Source organism: Myotis daubentonii, chromosome 12 (assembly GCF_963259705.1).
Source record: "Myotis daubentonii chromosome 12, mMyoDau2.1, whole genome shotgun sequence".
In the NCBI taxonomy this organism is placed as follows: domain Eukaryota; kingdom Metazoa; phylum Chordata; class Mammalia; order Chiroptera; family Vespertilionidae; genus Myotis; species Myotis daubentonii.
In genome coordinates this window covers 70,552,949-70,574,311 of record NC_081851.1, presented here as the reverse complement: position 1 = coordinate 70,574,311, position 21,363 = coordinate 70,552,949, and the positions used below count along the sequence as shown (strand labels likewise).

Sequence of the window (21,363 nt, the reverse complement as noted above, 5' to 3'; positions counted from 1 at the left end):
TACCTCACAATGTGACTGTATTTGGAATAGAGCCTTCAAAGAGATAGAGATAATTAAGGTAAAAGAAGGTCATACAAATGGGCCCTAGCCCAATCTGATTTGTGTCCTTATAAGAGGAGAAAATTTGGATACCCAAGGGTGCATGTACACAAAGAAAAGAACATGTGAGGACACAGCAAGAAGATAGCCATCTGCAAGCGAAGGAGAGGGTCTCAGGAAAAACAAAACTGCAGACACATTGATTTTGATGTTAAGCCTCCAGACCTATGAGAAAATAAATATCTATTGTTTAAGCCACCTGTGATATTTTGTTATGGAAGCCCTAATACCATGACATAGTGTAATGTCTGTCACATAGTAATTATTCAGCAGGCATTTGGTGATCTGAACATCTCTATATCAAAAGGCAAGGACTATCATATTCATCTTTGTTTTGTAAGCATCCAGCTCAGTAACTAGTACATGGTACTTACAAATACTAAAGAAAATATGAATGAGTTTGGCTGAAGCATAGCCTCTCATAGAGGGCTCCAAAAGCGAGGGCAAATCTGTGGACTTTATTCCTAATTGGTCCAAAATAGAAGATTTTGAGAAGACTACAAGATTAAAGCTAAAATTCCAACAAAATTAGCTAAATAATGATATGTGTAGCCCTAACCAGTTTGGCTCAGTGGATAGAGTGTCGGCTGCAGACTGAAGGGTCCCAGGTTTGATTCTGGTCAAAGGCATGTACCTTGGTTGTGGGCACATCCCCAGTAGGGGGTGTTCAGGAGGCAGCTAATCGATGTTTCTCTCTCATCGATGTTTCTAACTCTCTCTCCTTCTCCCTTCCTCTCTGTAAAAAATCAATTAAATATATTTAAAAAAATAAATAAATAATGATAAGTGCTTGAGGGCTAGAGAAGGGATGCCATAAAGACAAAGAATGAGAAACAGTTAAACATCATACATCACATCTATAAGATAATAATTATGGTCAAATATCTGATACTGGTCACGCTTAGAACCTACAAATTAAAATTCTCTGGCTAACATATTTCATCTGTCCGCATCATGCTCAAGGGAGAGAATCTGGGTGAACACTTAGGTAACACAGATAGTTTTCAAAAGGTTGGCTTTTGTCTTCTGTGTATATGCTAGTTATTTTCCCAAATGGCTAACTATTCGGCAAAACAGAACACTGTAAGCTTTCAAATACTCATGGGAGCTTGTAAAAGTAATACAACATTCATGTAATTTCCACTTGCTACACAGCAGACCCTGAGGTTGTTTTTCTAATACATAACAAGTGGTTCTATTGCTATGAAGAAAACAAAAAGGCCTCATGACTATAGATATGAAATAATCTGAACAGAACCAAATCATGCTTTTTGAATTTTTGCATCTAAAACAGTGAAGAAGTTACAAGTGTACCATGTCAACTCTGAGAGAGCCATATTTTTTCATTATACAACTGCATTCTGTAGTAAAAGGTTGTTATGCACCAGAAATCACTGCTTCTTTCTTAACAGCAATATTATTTCAATGTGGTTGTAATTAAGTTACACAGGGGGAAATACCTGGATTGATCTTCTCAACTGGCTTTCTCTAACCACTCAAATTCATTTTTCACTATCAGTCCCAAATTTTTGTTACAAAATAAGAATGAATTTTAAATGTGGTTCAAGGAATGGAATGAGAATAAAGTATAAAGGGTCATTCTAATGCAAGTATGCAGTATCCACTAAGAAACCAATTTATAAAAATTAAGTCCAATTTAAACAGCAATGATGATAACGAGGATAAAAATATGAACTAACCTTTATGGAACACTTACCACATCCCAGGCACTGTGCTAAGGGCTTAACATATTTAGGTTGAACCATATGAAAATGGTGACTTCACAAAGTTTAACCTAATAAATGTTCTCACATAATCCTTACAACCACCTCAATGAGGAAAGTACTATAATTATCCCTATTTTGCAGATAAGGAACAAAAATTTACAGAGTTTAACTTGATCAGGTTAAAGAACTAGGCAATAGATCTGGGATTAAAGCCTAAAGCACAAGCTCTCATCACCTGCTACACAGTTTCAGCAACCTTTGTGTCTTCAAAAACTGACCGGCTAAGGGTGTAGGCACTCCAATGCTCTCACATACTGCTCAAGGCAACTATACAGCAATTGTGAAGGTTGTATCCTCACCAAGGACCCAGCAAGGGGATCAAGTGAGGCTAACATCAGCCCATTCTTCACTACCCAACTGTGGCTGCTTCAGATGCCATCTACACTGAAGAAAATTGATATTGTGGCTAATAGTTGCCATGATACTGCTGGTAGAAGTGGGAAATTATGAGAAAAATTTAAGATTCCAGATTAAATGACCTACAAAAGATACATCTTTTTGATTCAAAAATTTCACTTTAAGAAATTTATTCTAAGAAAATAATTAGGGATGTGTACAAAATTATAATATAAAGATATCTATCAATCTTATATCACAAGAAAAATCTAAAAAAATCTGGTATATCCAACAATAGCGCATTAGCTATTATAGCATGTCTGTATGATTTAAATAATACAGTAAAAATATATAAAATTCACAAACTTTTCACCAAATATTATATGAATAACTAAGTTTATAAAAATTGTATTTTCATTTTAGTAAAAATATTATGCATGCATGCATTCCATATATAATGAGTGTGAAAAAGAGAGGAAGGCAGGGAAGGGGAGAGGCAGAACACTAGGTAATGAAATTATAGGTAACTTTAATTTTCTTCTTTGTTTTATTCTTCATAAATTTTTATGTGATATATTTAATAGAAAGTAAAAAAGAAACTAAACAAATAATAGAAAGCTTAAGAACTGTTAGATACCAAGTGCAGCTATGTAAAATTTTATTCTGCCTCTTGGAATTAGGATATGTGATTTATTATGGTCTAAATTTAGCCCCCCCCCCAAAAAAAAAACAACACACACACACCACAATTTCATGTGGAAATGAGAAATCCAGGTCATTCTAACATGTGGCCTGAGAACCACTGCCCTTAAATACACACATTGAGCAAAACTATTCTAAATATCTTTAGATAACTGAAACAAAAATGAATTTTTTAAAAATAGAAAGCATTGCCCTAACTGGTTTGGCTCAGTGGATATAGCATCAGCCTGCCGACTGAAAGGTCCCAGGTTTGATTCCAGTCAAGGGCATGTACCTTGGTTGTGGGCACATCCCCAGTAGGAGGTGTGCAGGAGGCTGCTGATAGATGTTTCTCTCTCATCGATGTTTCTAACTCTCTATCCCTCTCCCTTCCTCTCTGTAAAAAAACAATAAAATATATTTTTTAAAAAATAGAAAGCATCTTACATGTATATCATCTGTTGAAGAAACAGAATTCTCACTAGAATGAAAAAAAGAATATTGGCCCTTGTCAGCTGGGAGCTGGCCTGGCACTATCAGCTAGGCCTTGGTCTATTCAAGTGAAACATAAACAAATTTAACCAATATCAGAAAAAGCTACTCTGTGGCCACGATGGATCAAGATAAAAACATCCCATAAAGATCATCCCATAATGATGTCTAAACAAAGAGGCCACACTTTAGGTTGCAGATTTATATATAATGTATACCTTAAACACACACAAGATAATACCCGTATTCCACACTTGCTTATTTCTGTTTGATTAATAATAAAATATATACAACAAACTGATAATATTATTTATTTCTAATGGAGAAATTTTACAGGTTTGGTAAAAAGATTTTAATTTTGTCTAAAACTATCTCTTAACTCTTTGATTGGTTATAAAAAGCAAATAGTGTTTTGGCAGTGTAAATTATGATATCTTAAGCCCTCAAAAAGAAAATTTTAAAAAAATAAAATAAACCCTGTTCCCTGAAGAACCTATATATAAGTTAGAGTGAACACAGAGGCCCACAGTGCTATACTCTAGATCAGGAAGTGGACTTGGTTCTTCCTATCCATGTGGGTGATTTCCTGTGTTTTAGGTTAGACAATCTTCGGTAGATTTATACAGCCCATTGTTTTCAGTAGTCCTTGGTACCTTATAGTTTGGATACACCATAATTTATGCTTACTTTTGTCCTAACCACACTTTTTCGTGATTAGAACAAAAGCATAAATATTGTTCTAATCACAAAAATAACCAAAAAAATTCTATCCTGGATAATATGAATGACTGCTGCTTCTTTAACCCATCACAGCTTTAGCCTTGCTCCATTCATCTTGCCTTCCAGGTTCTTAAAATATTGAATCACAAAATTATCCACACTTCTTAAAAGTGTCCAATACACTGCCAAGTTTTTCTTCTTTAATTCCTTCCTTAAGTCACTAACGCAAGTGGACAAATCTACAAGGTTCACCATGACATATATTTTCCTTTGACATTCATCTTGTATAACTACAGATATGTTCCCTGCAGTCTTCCCTGGAGGGCACTGAAAGAGTTGGGAATGACTACTGACTTGAGTACAGGGTGGGATCTGGAGTAAAATAATAAAATCACATAAAAATATCTACAATCTATAGAACAGGTAATGCCTACATAAACAGGTCTTTTGATACGTATACATATCCTATAATGAGTTCCCACAAATTCAAAATTCCCAGCGTTTATCAGCACTGGTGATGTTGACTAAATAATAAATTCTTAATTAAATTCTCAATCAGTTTTCCATTTTACCTAAACAAAATAGAAATCTAAGGATAGAAAGTGAAAGGTAAATGATGAAACTAAACCCTAAACATAATGCACAGAATAAAATCCTCTAAATTAAGTACATTTAATTTAATAAGTTAATAATTTAAGTACATTAGTTCCTCACCAAGAAGAACTAAATACAATAATGTCATTAAAATAAATTAATCTGTTTGAAACATTAGTATTTAAACTTTAAACTACCTTCTCCATCACCAAAGTGAACCCAGCCCAATGTGTCCTTACCTCCTGGGTCCTTATCTGGATTGTATTCTAAAGCATTGCTACAGATGAGGTCAATATCTTTCAGGAAATCCTTCGAAGTCAGGTAATTATGCTTATCAATTTTAGTTATTATTGTTGATAAATCCATTGGTTCCTTGATTACTTCAAGATAATCTGAAACCTAAAACAAATAGGGTATTTTAATAAAAATTACTTATGGTATGTCATATATCTACTCATAAAAACACAAAAGAAAACCACATAGTTATTTAAAAATTAAATCTACATATCTAAGAAATAATTAGATAAAGATAACAGTATAGAGCACTTTATGTTTCTAAAGTTACTATGTCATACTTTCCATGAAAGCTTCAGTTTCAAGCCATATCTAAATCAACTCTGAAATGTTCTCATCTTGAACTATGAAACCAATTGTGTCAGCTTTTTTTTTTAATCCTTTGGCCATTCCTGAGAAGAGAATGTACAGGTAAAAGCACTGATAAAGCATCAATAAATGTTACCTCAAAAAAAAAAAACTTTTAAAGGAAAATAAAAAGAAATAATGTGTTGGTTTTTAAACAAAACAAAAAAAATTATTTCTGAAGGGTGAATCGTTTCATGGAAAGTGTTTTCTGCTCCTTTGGAGTCATTACAAACACTTTGACTTAATTATAACAAAAACAAGCAATGCTTTCATGACTAGTAAAAGATTTGCTGAACTTGTCTCTAAATATAAATAAATCTATAAGCAAAAAAACACATTTTGATTTATGTGCCCAATAAATTATGTTTTATATCTCTTGACCCATAAGAAAGCTCTATCAACTTCCAAATATATTGCCTTCCCCAATGCAAATCTCAAATCAAGTAATTAGGTCTATTACAAAAGCAGTCTTGCAAATGTCTAATTAGTCCAGGACCACATTCTGGGACAGAGTGATTTCTGCTCTCAGAAACTATAAGCAAGTTTCCTCCACTGCAGATGGCATTAATGCCTTGATTTTAAAAAACGTATTATATGCCCATATATATGCATAAATATCTGTATATATGCACATACACATATTTTATAAATATTTTCTAAATTTTAGGTAGGTATGTGTGCATGCTTTCATTTATTTTTCACCCTCAATGAGGTGAAAAGCCAGTCAATCTCCTTCTAGGGGAGGTAGTAAAGCTATACTGAACAAGCAATAGGTTCAGAAGATATTAGTTGGATTCCTGGCTCTGGCACTTGGCATACCTTTTGTGCATGACAGAAATGTTTATAAACCATAAAGCACTATACAAATTCATATTACTACCTATGCCTTTTTTTTCCTATGCTTAATTTTCAATTCAACATTCATTTTCTAAACTCTTATGTTCTCTTCAGTTTGCTTTGAAAGTCATAGATATCTCACATTCATTATTTGAATAGAAATTTATGTTTTTAAGTTACCTAAAGGCTATCCTGGTTCCCCTCTCTATTCTTCCAAAAGATCCCTACTTTTTCAGCTTTAAAAGCAAAGGACCAGAAGTAGAATGAAACTGAGAAGAACATAAAAGAAAGCTAGAGAAAATATAGCCCTTAAATAAAAGTTTCATCTGACTAGCATTTTCTATCCCCTTTCACTGCCAAACCATCATTTATAAACTTTATTCTAGCATAGATAGCATTTAAAATCTGACAATCTCTTCTGACTAGCAAGAAAAAGTTTTCCCTGGCAAACACAAAATTGTTTACTCCCAGCATGGTACGCTAACTTGGGGCAATCCCTTATCAAGTAAGTGTCAGGGGAAAAAAATTAAGTGTCAGAGTCCCATATTAAATTTGAAATAAAAATACTTAAAACAATCTTAAAGTGGACTGATAGTTTTAAGATTATCTGAAAACACTAGGAGGAAAAAGAAAGTGCTCCACAAATATAAAATGGTATGCATTAATTACAAAAGCAAATCTGGCAAGTCCTATCATTTCAGTGGGAAAAGATAAAAACGGTAGCTGTAGGTCATATAAAGAATGTAGGCTTTAAATTTTTTAAAAACTTTGAGTCTTGCCTATATCACTTGCCAAAGTGCCACAGTTTCATAATTTGCAACATAAGGACCTTTGCGAGGCTGCTGAAAGGATCAAATGGATAAAACTATGTATTGTAGATAAATCCTATATAATAAAAGGCTAATATGCAAATCAACCAAATGGCAGAACGACCAGTCACTATGACATGCACTGACCACCAGGGGGTAGACACTCAGGGCAGGAGCTGCCCCCTGGTGGTCAGTGCGCTCCCACAGGGGGAGCTCCACTCAGCCAGAAGCAGGGCTCACAGCTGGCGAGCGCAGCGGCGGTGGCAGGAGCCTCTCCCTCCTCTGCGGCAGCGCTAAAGATATCCAACTGACGGCTTAGGGGAGCGGGCCTAAGCCGTCAGTCGGACATCCCCCAAGGGCTCCCAGACTGCAAGAGGGTGCAGGCCGGGCTGAGGGACCCTCTCCCCACTGAGTGCACAAATTTTGTGCACCGGGCCTCTAGTATATAAGTAAAATTATAGATAGTCCTTTTATTTGGGGGAAAAAAAAAGAATAGGTATTTTCAGATTTGCCAGGGGTGGAGGGAGGCAGACATAGTTCATTTTCACAGTTATAGATGAGGTAATAGTTCCAAATGAATCCGATTAGATTTCATAATGAATATGCAACATTAAACTTTGAATCATTTCATAATTCAAATTTTTAAAAGAGATAAAAGATTAAAACACCCAAACTGTTCAAACATGGAGTCTGAACTATAAGAAGAAGGTCAGTAAAGATCATATTGTGTTCATCCACACACTATATTATCCCAGGATAAAAAAATAAAAACAAAAAAAAAATTTAATCTAAGTATTCTAGTAGATTCCAAATGGAAAATTTCTTTTCTCATCATCACAAACCATGCTCCCACAAGGACACAAAACAATGCACAAAGAAAGTGGGAAATTTTCCATCAGGAGCAGAAAAAATCCTTAGAGAGAAAAATAATTTTAGCTGCACAGGATATGCTTAACTTCAAGTAGCATGTTAGTCACAGGCATTTCTAAAACATGAAAGACACATTCCAGGTTTCTTAGCTACCTCTTTCAATAAAGTATACATAATTTGAGAAATGCCAATATTAACTGGTATTGGTTGGTTAATATCAATTATGCTTGTAGAATTTATCCTGGAATAAAAATAGTCTAGTATGGCCATTTCACTGAAGTAACTTTTAATCCTCTTCTTAAATTGAAAAATAAAAGATCACAAAGATCAATACTAATTAAGAGGACATATACAACTTGGTCATTAATTTCATCCAAAAGTCACCAAATATTTGTTGATGACATTGGTAGTTATCACATGGATTAAAATTTTACAGGCTAGGGGTAATTTATTCATCCATGCCTTTGCTTTTTTTCCTTCCAAAAAAAGATGTCAATTTTTTTTTTCTTTTAGCCAGTTCAACTTCACTGTTTGCACACTACTGAAACAAGACCTCTTCAATATCCACCGGTTTGCTGAAGATGTTAAAGCGTTTATCTGTGGCCAGCCTCTTGGTTACATCCCTGAGAAACAACCGCAACTCTCTTAAAGTATTTTCCTCCTGGTCCTCCATCCGAATTTTCTCTGATTCTGATAATTGACGAGGTGGAGAAGGTAGTGCAAGAGGAAGCACTTCCATAGCACAAAGACCTAAAGAAAATTGAAGAAAATGTTGATTCCAATATGGCAAGGCCAGGACCTCAATTACTTTTCTGGCATTCTCTCACAATGTTCTTTTAAGAAAAGGAGAATTCCAAACACAGGTGAGCCATGCAAATCCAGCATGTAAAATTTGAATGGAAGCCAGATATGTTAAGGAATAGTTTAACTTTATAAAATAACTTACAACAGGACTCCTTTAAAGGGCAAATGATATGATTTTAAATAATTTGATTTTGAAACATTATTTACATACAACTTATGAAAGATATTTCAAACCAACATCAGTAAAGTACTGTATACTGATTTGCTTGTTTAAAACCTGCTTATCAAAATGGGGTTGCCTTATATGCATGAAAGTGAAATGGTCAAGTACCAATTCATTGATCCTTCCTATTCCCAAAGAATTCTGAGTTTAGTCTCCTATCTTCATATTCTTAGTACAACATAGTATGGATAGTAAATGGCACCTGCTGGGAGCAAAATAAAAGTAGAAACTGAACAGAGAATTCCAAAGACACAGCAAGAAGATGGAAAACCAAGTCTAAAGCATTACATATAAAATATGTGGTATACTATCTACCACCTCCCCCCAAAGAAAACAAAAAAATCTTAAAAGGTAAAGTATTAACTTTTAAAATTACACTTCTCTAATTCCTTAAAAGACTTTCCTGGTATCATACTGAAGCTCAGGATTAAAATTCTAAGGATTCTTGTTGATTTCAAATAGCCTCTAAAATGAAAAATGAAAGTCAACAGAAGCAACTCAAAAATAAAATGAATTATATTAATCATTAACACAGAAAATTCAGATCTATGGAACTAAAATACATCTAGGAGAATGGAAGACACTTTATTAAAATAAATCATTTTCGTAATGAAGTATTTTAAATACTTAGAAATATAGACGGCAACAACCAATAATCACTAGGCATAAATTCCATATTGAATTTCCCAAGGTTTCCAGGGGTGTGGGTGGGATTCACAACTATAGCCATTTGATAGGTGTTCATTAAAACAGAGAAAATGTGGAAAGGAGCCACTAAAGGGTCATCCTACCTAATAATAGACAAAGATTGAAATTAACCGTACCTCCGCTACGTTTACCATTGGCTAATCAGCAAGATATGCAAATTAACCGCCAACAAAGATGGCGGCCGGCAGCCACGCAGCTGAAGCAAGCAGAAGGTTTGCTTGCTCCAGTGATGGAGGAAGCCAAGCTTCCTCCCTGCTGCGGCCGGGCTCTGAGCTCCACTCTAAGCAACAAAGTTGCAATTATAGAAGCTAAACAAACCCCAGATACCTGCTTTCAGCAGGCCATGGCCTCGGAGCTAGAGCAGCAACAAAGTTTCAATTATAGAAGGTAAATAAATCCCAGAAAAAAAAAGAAAAAAAGGAGAGGCTGGGAGCTTACGTTGCTGGCCAGCCTGAAAACGGCCCTCAGCCCCTCACCCAGGCTGGCCAGGAACCCCAGTGGGGACCCCCACCCTCAAGGGGGTGTGACCAGCTTCAAACAGCCATCATCCCCTCATCCAGGCTGGCCAGGCACCCAAGCGGGACCCCGACCCTGATCCAGGACACCATTCAGGGCAAACCAGCTGGCCCCCACCCGTGCACCAGGCCTCTATCCTATATAGTAAAAGGGTAATATGCAAACAAACCCTAACAGCAGAAAGACTGGGAATGACTGGTCACTATGACACACACTGACCACCAGGGAGCAGACGCTCAATGCAGGAGCTGCCCTCTGGTAGTCAGCGAGCTCCCACATGGGAGAGCACTGCTCAGCCACAAGCCAGGCTAACGGCTGCCAGTACAGCAGTGGTGGTGGGAGCCTCTCCTGCCTCCTCAGCAGCGCTAAGGATGTCCAACTGCAGCTTAGGTCTGCTCCCCGCTGGCAAGTGGACATCCCCTGAGGGCTGCTGGGCTGCCAGAGGGATGTCTGATTGCCAGCTTAGGCCCAATCCCCCGGGGAGCAGGCCTAAGCCAGAAGGTGGTCATCCCCCGAGGGGTACCAGACTGCGAGAGGGCGCAGGCCGGGCTGAGGGACCTCCCCCACCACACCGAGTGCACAAATTTTTGTGCACTGGGCCTCTAGTCCTACATAATAAAAACCTAATATGCTAAGTATCCGACCATTCATTCGAGCATTCAACCAGTCACTATGATGCGCACTGACCACCAGGGGGCAGATTCTCAACCAGTAGGTTAGCTTGCTACTGGGGTCTAGCCAATCAGGACTGGGTGAGATAGGCCAGACATGCCCTGGAGCCCTCCCTCGGTCTTTCCTGGACCCCAGTCGTGTACCAGTGGGGTCCTTCGGCCTGGCCTTCGCCCTCTCGCCATCTGGGACCCCTCAGGGGATGTTGGAGAGTTGGTTTAGGCCTGATCCCCACAGGCCAGGCTGAGGGACCCCACCGGTGCATGAATCCGGGCACTGGGCCTTTATAACATTATAATGTGTTAGATGACATAGCCAGTTTAAAAAAAAGTAGAATGAATATGGAGGAGAACCAAGATGGCGGCATAGGTTAACGCCGGAGTTTGCTGCTTTGAACAACTACTTCAAAAGTGAAACTAAAAGACGGAACGGACATCACGCAGAACCACAGGAACGCTGGCTGAGTGGAAGTCCTACAACTAGGAGGAAAGAGAAACGCATACGGACACTCAGAGGAGGCGCAGTGCTGAAGTCAAATTCTGAGGTGCGGAGTGCGCGGAGCGGGCTGGCGGCGGAGGGCGCGGTTGGCGTTTTCAATCGGGAGGGAGTCGCAGACTCTGAGCTCCAGATACAGGCGAGTCTTTAGGAATTTAGACTCAAACGGGAGAAACGGGACTGTCTGGCTTCGGTCAGAGCGAGTGCAGCTTTCTCTCCAAGCTTTACAGCGGGTGCTGGAACTCAGAGAGGCAGAGCCCCTGGGGACAGGACTGAGAGCCGCCATAACAGCTCTCTCTGGCCCACCCTGTTGATCCTGTGCGACCCACCCCGCCCAAGCCCTGCACAGAGGCATTTTCCGGATAGCCTCAGGCAAAGGCTAGATTAGCACCTCCCTAGAGGACAGAAGTTCTCTCTCTGCAGACACAGCTGATCCTCACAGCCACTTGGCCTGGAGGTCAAACCCTCCCTGGTTTTTTGCTTCAACAATCAAGGCTTAACTACAAGACTGCGCACAAAGACCACTAGGGGGTGCACCAAGAAAGCATAACAAAATGCGGAGACAAAGAAACAGGACAAAATTGTCAATGGAAGATATAGAGTTCAGAACCACACTTTTAAGGTCTCTCAAGAACTGTTTAGAAGCCGCCGATAAACTTAATGAGCTCTACAACAAAACTAATGAGACCCTCGATGTTATGTTGGGGAACCAACTAGAAATTAAGCATACACGGACTGAAACAACGAATATTATACAGACTCTCGACAGCAGACCAGAGGAGCGCAAGAATCAAGTCAGTGATTTGAAATGCGAGGAAGCAAAAAACACCCAACCAGAGGGGCGGAATGAAAAAAGAATCCAAAAATGCGAGGATAGTGTAAGGAGCCTCTGGGACAGCTTCAAGCGTACCAACATCAGAATTATAGGGGTGCCAGAAGATGAGAGAGAACAAGATATTGAAAACCTATTTGAAGAAATAATGACAGAAAACTTCCCCCACCTGGTGAAAGAAATGGACTTACAGGTCCAAGAAGCGCGGAGAACCCCAAACAAAAGGAATCCAAAGAGGACCACACCAAGACACATCATAATTAAAATGCCAAGAGCAAAAGACAAAGAGAGAATCTTAAAAATAGCAAGAGAAAGAAACTCAGTTACCTACAAGGGAATACCCATAGACTGTCAGCTGATTTCTCAACAGAAACTTTGCAGGCCAGGAGGGAGTGGCAAGAAATATTCAAAGTGATGAATACCAGGAACCTACAACCAAGATTACTTTATCCAGCAAAGCTATCTTTCAGAATTGAAGGTCAGATAAAGAGCTTCACAGATAAGGAAAAGCTAAAGGAGTTCATCACCACCAAACCAGTATTATATGAAATGCTGAAAGGTATCCTTTAAGAAGAGGAAGAAGAAGAAGAAGGTAAAGATACAAATTATGAACAACAAATACACATCTATCAACAGGTGAATCTAAAAATCAAGTGAATAAATAATCTGATGAACAGAATGAACTGGTGATTATAATAAAATCAGGGACATAGAAAGGGAATGGACTGACTATTCTTGGGGGGGAAAGGGGTGTGGGAGATGCGGGAAGAGACTGGACAAAAATCGTGCACCTATGGATGAGGACAGTGGGTGGGGAGTGAGGGTGGAGGATGGGGCGGGAACTGGGAGGAGGGGAGTTATTGGGGGGAAAAAGAGGAACAAATGTAATAATATGGACAATAAAGATTTAATAAAAAAAATATAAATAAATAAAAAATAAAGTACGGAAACTTGCAAAAAAAAAAAAAGATTTTTTTAAAAAAATAAATAAATAAATGATGTTACCAGAAAGAAAAAAAGAAAAGAATGAATATGGAAAAGCAAGCACTTGGCAGGGATGGGAGATGTATTAAATATCCTACAAGAACAGCGACAAGCAACATAAAAGAACAAGGGGAGATGGCAGCGTAGGTATATGCCTGTACTCGCCACCTCCCACAACCACATCAAAATTACAACTAAAATACACAACAACCATCATCTAGAACTGCGGGAAAGCTGGCTGAATGGAAGTCCTACAACTAGAGAAGTAAAGAAGAAAGCATACTGAGACTGGTAGGAGGTGCAGAGGCACAGAACGGGCTGGTCTGGCACCCACATGTGACACTTTTTTAATTGGGAGGGAGATTGTCTCTGCGGAAGCAAGGGGTTCCAACCCCACACCAGACCCCCCCAAAATAAGAACAAAATGGCAACAAATACATACCTATCAATAATTGAATCTAAAAATCAAAATAAACAAATAAGAAATCTAATGAACAGAATAAACTGGTGAATAAAATAGAATCAGAGGCATGGAAATGGAACAGACTGACGATTCTCAGAGGGAAGGGGATGGGAAGAAATTAAACAAAGATCTTACATGTTCATATGCATTACCTATGGACACAAACAATAGGGTGGTACAGGCCTGGGGTGGGGTGGGAACCAGGTTGGGAGGGGGGGCATGGTGGGAAAATGAGGGACATCTATAATAATCTCAACAATAAAGATTTTTTAAAAAGAACCAGGAGAAAGAGGCTTAGATTTTTTTTAACAGGATTATTATTTTCCAGAAGAGGCTGAACAATTAAGGATTATTATCTTTAAGACTAGGAAAAGAAACTCTTTTGAATGACTTGGAATGTAGTCCTTATTTAAGGCAGGGGACTGAAATCTGACAAATTTTGAGGCCCCTCTTAATGCTCTGAGCCCAAATCTAAGAAAACTCTAATCCTCAAAACAAAGCCATGATAGATTTCCAAGTGCCTAGTTGCATAAGATACCTATAATAATAAAAGCATAATATGCTAATTAGACCGGACGTCCTGCTGGACAAAGCCAGGGCTACAAGGGAAGCCCGGGTCCCGGGTGCCAGAGGGAAGCCGGTGGCTGGCAGCCAGGGGAAGGAAGGCCTACTCTTGCACAGATTTCATGCATCAGGCCTCTAGTCTAATATAATAGGTGCTCAATAAATATTTGAAAATTTAATCAATAAATAAAATAAACCAGAAAAGGCAAATGTTCCAATCAGCTACTGGCCCTCAAAGTAATCAGCACAACACCTGGTGTTTCACAAACTGACAGTTTGAGTCCTCAGTACTTACAGTGACTAAAACAGAACAGAACCAAAGACTTTTTTTCTTTGATTTTTTGAGCCTCAGAATGTGAAATCTACCAAGAGCATCTGGATTGAAGTGATAAGGAGAACACTTCAGTAACTGTCATCTATTAGTAAAGCTTTATCAATGAGGCTGTACTTCTCAATCTGAAATAAGGTGAACACAATGCCACTTCTACATAAGTCCATCTAAAGATAAATAGAACCTGAAAACTATCTTCACTTCCACAAAGAAATGGATTTTTGAAAAATGACTCCAAGAAAAGCCATCTCTTAACTCCACTCCCCACACCCATTTTCCTAAAGGATTTAGGAACTTTACCAGTGTGTTTCCTTCGTGGTGGAGCTACTGATGCCTGATTAAGAATCAATTCTTGGAAAAATTTTCTTCTGTCTTCTTCAGTAGGCCTCTGAATATACAAGACCTCTTCATACTGTATTCTAAAGATACATTTAACCTATAAACAAACACACACAAAAAAATATTAAATATATAGAGAATTAAAAGCTTACATATTATATCCAATTACAATTTCTTCAATTTCTAGTACCATTTGCAATCTTCATTTAAGATTCGCGTGGGGTTAGAATTAACCTAGTCCCAGGCTATACTATTGAAAAGTTCAACCTCATGGACTAAACAAGAATGGAAGAATGATTTAGTTTCCCAAGTCATTAATAAATTATACTGTAGCTGGAAGAGTCTGAGGATAATAGTAAAAAGGATAGTTGAACGTAACAGTCAGATGGCAACAATCACAGAGGGCTTTTTGCATAGGAGCTGAAAAGTAATTACCTAGCACCTACAACAGACAGCTGGCAAGTGGCCAACACTGTTTGCTCTTCCACTGTTTCTCTGCACTTCCTCTTCTCTGGCTTCTTTCCATACCGACTCTATTTCACTGTATCATCTAGAATCCTGGTATCACTGCAGATGAACTATACATCAGTCTCTTTACAGAATGCTCCACAATGGCACCATCTTCCATGCAAAACTCCCAAGCAAAATTAGTAAGTCAGGTTCTTCCAGCTGCATTATCTATACCTCTCCTGTGTTCATCTGCTCTATAAAGACTTTAATCCCAACTATCCCCCTTGCAAGGTATGCTTTTAAAATCTTCTTTATGTCATCCACATTTGACTGCACACTTAACTTAGATGTTTTTCTAGAAGGTCTATTTCTACTTCTAGACACCAAACTCCCTAAGAACAGACCATTTCTTAGTCATCTGTTTTTCTATACCTTACCACAGGGCCTGGCACACAGTAATGTACAAGCATGTACTCAATGAGTAAAGCTCGTTCTTCTGTTCCCCAACCCACATCAAACTGGGAAGTATAATTAAAAAGGGAAGCAGTCACTAATATGAGAAAGTGCCAACCATGACAGTATGGGAATACTGGATTAAAATTCAAGACATCAGATTTTAGCCCAAATGTAGCCATATATTTGTGGTAAGCTTTAGACAATCCATTCAATTTGTTATGTCTAACCACTTAATGAATTGAAGACTATGAACTTCATAAATATTATTTCAACCTTTATAACAATGAGGTATGAAGGCATCCCTCATTTAAAAGATGAAACTTGGGCTTGTAAAGGTTTAAGTAACTAGCTTAAGGTCACAAAATGAATAAATAGAGAAGACTAGATGACATAATCTATAAAGGACTTTTCTAGCTCTTAAATTCTAAGATAGAGAAGAAATAATCAATGAAAAGTAGAAACTAGAATTCAAAATTTGAAGGGAATTTATTTACCTCAACCCAAAGCCAAATCCTTTAAGAGTTTATAAAATTTCACTTTGTATCCTTCTAGTATTTTTTTTAGATTAGTTTCCTGTGCAATTCCCTCCAACCCTTTGGTCTTTGCTTTGCTGGCCCTTATTCAGAAGTTCTGGTGTGTATATTTACGACTGAATATCATTATGTGCCAGACACTGCAGATATAAACTTGAAGAAAATAGGCTTACTTCCTGCTATCAAGATCTTAAAGAGTCTCAAAAGAAAGCATTCTGATATCATAAAGGTAGAGAAACATAGAGGAGACCCTGTAAGAGTCAAGAGGCATTAGACAAAATATAGCCAAAATAGCTAACATTGATTCTGTCCTGACAAAATAGACACAACACAATACCCTAGAAGTACCAGAATTTTGTTCAAAGATTGCAAAACATTTCTTTTCAGTTTTAATTAAATATTCTCCCTTCTCAACATTTTTCAACACTGTGTTAAACTTTGCAAATATAAAACATACCAAAAGTAAGTCTACAATAATCCTGTGGTATTCCTGCCAGGTTATTACAACGATCTCAGAATCCATCATTTTATAAGTAGGCTAAATTATTTTTCTTTCAATTTACTCCTAACTTATTTTCTGACATTCTCAGCCTCAAACATCATGCTGCAAAGAAGACAAGTCTTGTATAATTCCCTAAAAAACCATTCTGTCTCTCACCGTGGTTCACACTGGTCTTTATACATGCAACTCACTCTTTCCCAAACCAGTTTTTAACTCTCTACTCAAGCCAATGCTTTCTGGGTGACGCTTTCTCTGACTTCCCCAGGTATACTTATGCATACCTTCTAATGTCTCTCATTAATCCTTTTCAAGCTCAATAGTTTTTAGTACATTCAGCTATACGACCAACACAAGTCAGTTTTAGAACATTTGCAGTTTCAGAACATTTGCATCACCTCCAAAACCTTCCCTCACGCCCATTTGCAATCAAGTCCCTCATATTCAGACTCCCAGACCAACAACTGGAGATTTGCTTTCTGTCTCTAGAGAGTTGCCTCTTCTACAAAGTGTGTATCATTCAACTAGTAGTCTTTTGTGTCCAGCTTCTCTCACTTAGCATCAAATACTGAGGTTCATCCACACTGTAAACTGTATCAGTAGTTTATTCATTTATTGCTGACTAGGAACTTCACCACATGTATATAGAATATTTTGTTCAATCACCAATTCCTAAATACCTGGGTATTAAAATAATTTTTTGAAAATCAATTTCATTCACATGACTTGATATACTACTTTTTTTCTAAAACTGTGATTTTTACCTTTGATTTTAATATATTAAATATAAACTGAATTTGAACTCAAAAGCTAAATATCGGATCAGAAAAATATACATCATCATCATCATATTCAACTTAGCATGGTGCTGCCAATGAAAAAGCTGAAAGGTCAAATCCCAACAAATAATCTAACAGATGAGAAGGATAATTATAATGGAATTGATGACAATACAGCTAAAGTCTTTTTAGTAGATTATATATATATATATATATATATATATATATATATATATATATATATATATACACACACACACACACACACACACACACACACACACACACACACACATACATGTTGGGTTCTGGTCTAAGCATGAATTATCTCAATCTTCACAACAATAGTGAGGAATATATCACTACTATACCAAAAAAGAAACAAACTTAGATGTTAACTTGTTTAAGTCATAGAGCTAGTAAGTGGTACAACCAAGGCATGAATCTTGACAGTTGATTTTATAATAATTAGAGAGATAAAGAAACACTGATGTGAGAGAGAAACATTGATTGGCTGCCTCCAGCACGTGCCCAGACTGAGGATCAATCCACAGCCTGGGTATGTGCACTAACCAGAAATCAAACCTGCCACCTTCTTGGCGCACAGGACAACACTCCAACCAACTGAGCCACACTAGCCAGGGCAAGATCAACTATTTTAAAACAATATACTAACGATCAACATTCAAGCAGTTCTTACCTCTTCAGGAAGTTCACTGTACATGGTTTCAGAGGTAGACAAAAGAAATATAGGTGAAAATGATGGTATATCTTGTAGCAAAGTCAGAAAAGTTGCTCTCACAGTTTCACTGACAGCTTCCCACCAATCACCAATGTGAGGCATGTAAACAATACTAGGTACTGTTCTTCGAGCTTCACGAAAAATCTAATTAAGGAAAAAAAGGAATTAAAAATTCAAACTGATATCATTCTAAAGTCTACCCAGTAAACCCCAAATACAAAAAAATGTATCAGGCCTATAATAGTAATTCTTTTCAGCCCAAATATTTAAGTTGTGCAAGATATGATGCACAAGCCAAATAGCTTCTATCTACCCTTGCCCCCCCTAAAGTATTTTTCGCCATTTTATTATTCCTATTCAGTAGATATTAATAATATAAAGGTATCAAACTGTTCCACTTATCTATAAAATATGCTGCAAATGAAGAGATAAGGATGTCACCTACGTCAGAGATATCAGTAAGCACAAAAAAAGGAAGATATAGTTTACATGTTTGTGCACAGTGGCTAAAATCACTAAACATATGAAATAAACATTTTAAACAAAATGTACCAACCATAGACTTAAAATTAATGTACTACTGCTGAACCACTTCTTCACCTCCCTAAATTACCTTAATTCAATCTTCAATTCAAAATCGTCACAAAATACCCTGGCATCTCAAGTAAGCAATAAATATATTAGCACAAAACTCTGAGACACTCTGTCAGAAAATACAAGGTAAAGTTTCCTCAGGTATTAAAAAGAGTCCTATTGTAGCTTCAGCCGCAGTCTGCCAACAAACACCAATAAAGACCAGGTTGGCTATCAGTAAGCTGCCAAGCAGAACTACAACCCTTCACATATACGTCAACAACAGCTCAAGAGCCCATCAATAAATTCTCACAAGTTAATATGACATCTCTTTAAGACTTTTAACAAGTGTAGAAATAAGTGCAAAAATCTATCTTTCTTCAATTTAGAGAATTCTATTTCTAAAATTCTCTATTTTTCCTTATTTTAAAACACACATTTCAATTAACCTATATAATGTTCAAGATACAGAAATAAGAATTTAATATTTAAAATGATTAGGATTAATAGAAACGTTTCTAAGAATCAAAAGGATTATTTTTCTTAATGAGGAAGCCTACCAGTTGCATGAATTTTTCAACTACATTTTATACAGTTTAAACCTCCTGTATAAAATAAAATATATTGCCAATTTAATAATAAACCAGATGGAAGATGCTCAAATAAAATGTAGATGTTATGATCATTCACATCGAAAGTAACATTTGCTCCTTCCCTTCCTTTAACATTTGCATATCCACCAATCCAGAACAGTTGTACAGTACAACTCCTTCAGGACTCAAATTTTGACCTTTTCTGCAAACATGCACCCTCTTATCCTGGATCTTGAAAATCCAAGGATTATTGTTTTCCAAAGTTCTTGTAGAAAATTCATAAGAGAAAAACAAGCATAAATATCGGCAAAATGAAGGAACCACACAGCAGCACAAAGGCAAGTGAGGCATTTGATTTAAAAAAGTATTATTACATGCCACCCAGATTAGGCATGATGTGTGAAGACAGTGACCAATGCCTTTTGTCACTTTCCAACTCCCACTCTGTGCTGGTAACTAGGGAGAGTCAGCTGGGAGAAAAAGTTTATGGAAAAGACTAACAAGCTATACAGCTTACTGAGAAACCTCACCAAAGTAGCTACCTAATTCAGTTGTGCAAGTACCACGTGTGCAGGGAGATGAGAAACCGACGTGTTTTTAAAAAATGAAATTTGGCCTTTCATTCTAGTACCTGTAGGTTAGGTTTTCTTGGAAGATGTGTTGAGAACACCTCACTGCTAACAAGTGTTAAAGATTATGGGCAAAGCAACTCAAGGTTAAGGGATAGTAAAAACTTTACAGAGCCAGGAGTTAAATAATGCTGCACTGTAGTGTTTTAAACTTATTTGCAGGGCTGAACTAGATATATATAAGCATCACCAACACTAACAGAGTTGAGGGTTTTTCAAAATTATTTCTCCTAAGCTTTTAGAGGAAAAACATCTTTAATTTCTAGAAAAATTGAACAGCACGACTAAAACAAGTTTTCTTTTAAATTCTTTGCTCCATTGTATCTCAGAGTATTAAAATAAACTTTCATATTTTCTTTAAATATGTACTCAATCTGTTCTAATTTTCCAGTTTTCATAATGAAAATTCAAAGAGTATAGACTCTGAGAATAGTATTTAAAATTTCAGAAAAAAAGGATAATCCTATTGTGACTTTTCTATAATGTAAAAACAGCTCTTCAGCAATTTGCTGGTAGCTTTTAAAGTTGTGGAATAAGATACATTCTATGAAACCAATTTACCAGATAATTCCAAGTAGAAAAATAAAGCCTAGTTTTAGTGAAGTGGCAACTGTCTTGGGAATAAGTGATGCCATTTGATAACTAGAAAAATACTCACCTACAGGGTGTCTTGGATTGGTGCATGTGCAAGGTGTAGTAGAAAACAGAAAAACTGTTATAGAGAAAAAAAGACAGTAGGCCAAATTACTGAACCAACCGTTTCAAAACACCTCTGACATGACCAGCACTCTTGCACAAATAAAATGAACAAACATCAGTGTATGGGAACTGTTCATTTTGATTCTTTAAACAATATACTCCATTTCCTTCTGGCCTCTTCTTGCCCCAGATAGCATGGTCCCTTATATAACATAGTTTTGTTTTTTTATTTATAAAAAATCACAAACTACTCCCCTGAATATTAAAGATATGAAAGGCAAAAATCAGGCCACTGAAGTTAGAAGTACCCATGTAAGGAAACACTAATAATATAAACTGCATCTATAGTCCTTATCATCTTAAAAGCTAGACTTTCAAGTTAGTACTTTAGCTGCCAAATTAAAATGTTCAGGGCACAAAAATGTACTATATTTTAAAAATTAAGAATAGACAGCCCAGCCGGCATGGCTCAGTGGTTGAGCATCGACCTATGAACAAGGAGATCATGGGTCAATTCCAGGTCAGGGTACATGCCCGGATTGTGGGCTCGGTCCCGTGTGGGGCATGTAGGAAGCAGCAGATCAATAATTCTCTCTCATCATTGATGTTTCTATC

The 21,363-nt window shown here is 37.2% G+C and overlaps 1 protein-coding gene across 10 annotated transcripts in view; it reads right to left on the bottom strand.

Annotated features, from left to right (window-relative positions):
• ATAD2B (ATPase family AAA domain containing 2B) overlaps positions 1-21,363 on the bottom strand; it is a 124,779-nt gene that overhangs the window by 24,224 nt on the left and 79,192 nt on the right. For 8 of the 10 annotated variants that reach the window (XR_009448034.1, XR_009448033.1, XM_059660431.1 and 5 more), the window contains 4 exons: positions 18,213-18,398; positions 14,757-14,892; positions 8,421-8,617; positions 4,949-5,108 (listed from right to left, as the gene is read on the bottom strand). Coding sequence is in view for 8 of the 10 variants with exons in the window: in XM_059660431.1 (XP_059516414.1) it covers positions 4,949-5,108; positions 8,421-8,617; positions 14,757-14,892; positions 18,213-18,398 (679 nt within the window). In the remaining 2 variants the exon portion in view is untranslated. The remainder of the gene's footprint in view (positions 1-4,948; positions 5,109-8,420; positions 8,618-14,756; positions 14,893-18,212; positions 18,399-21,363) is intronic. The other 2 variants (XM_059660430.1, XM_059660433.1) reach the window with 2 other exon arrangements.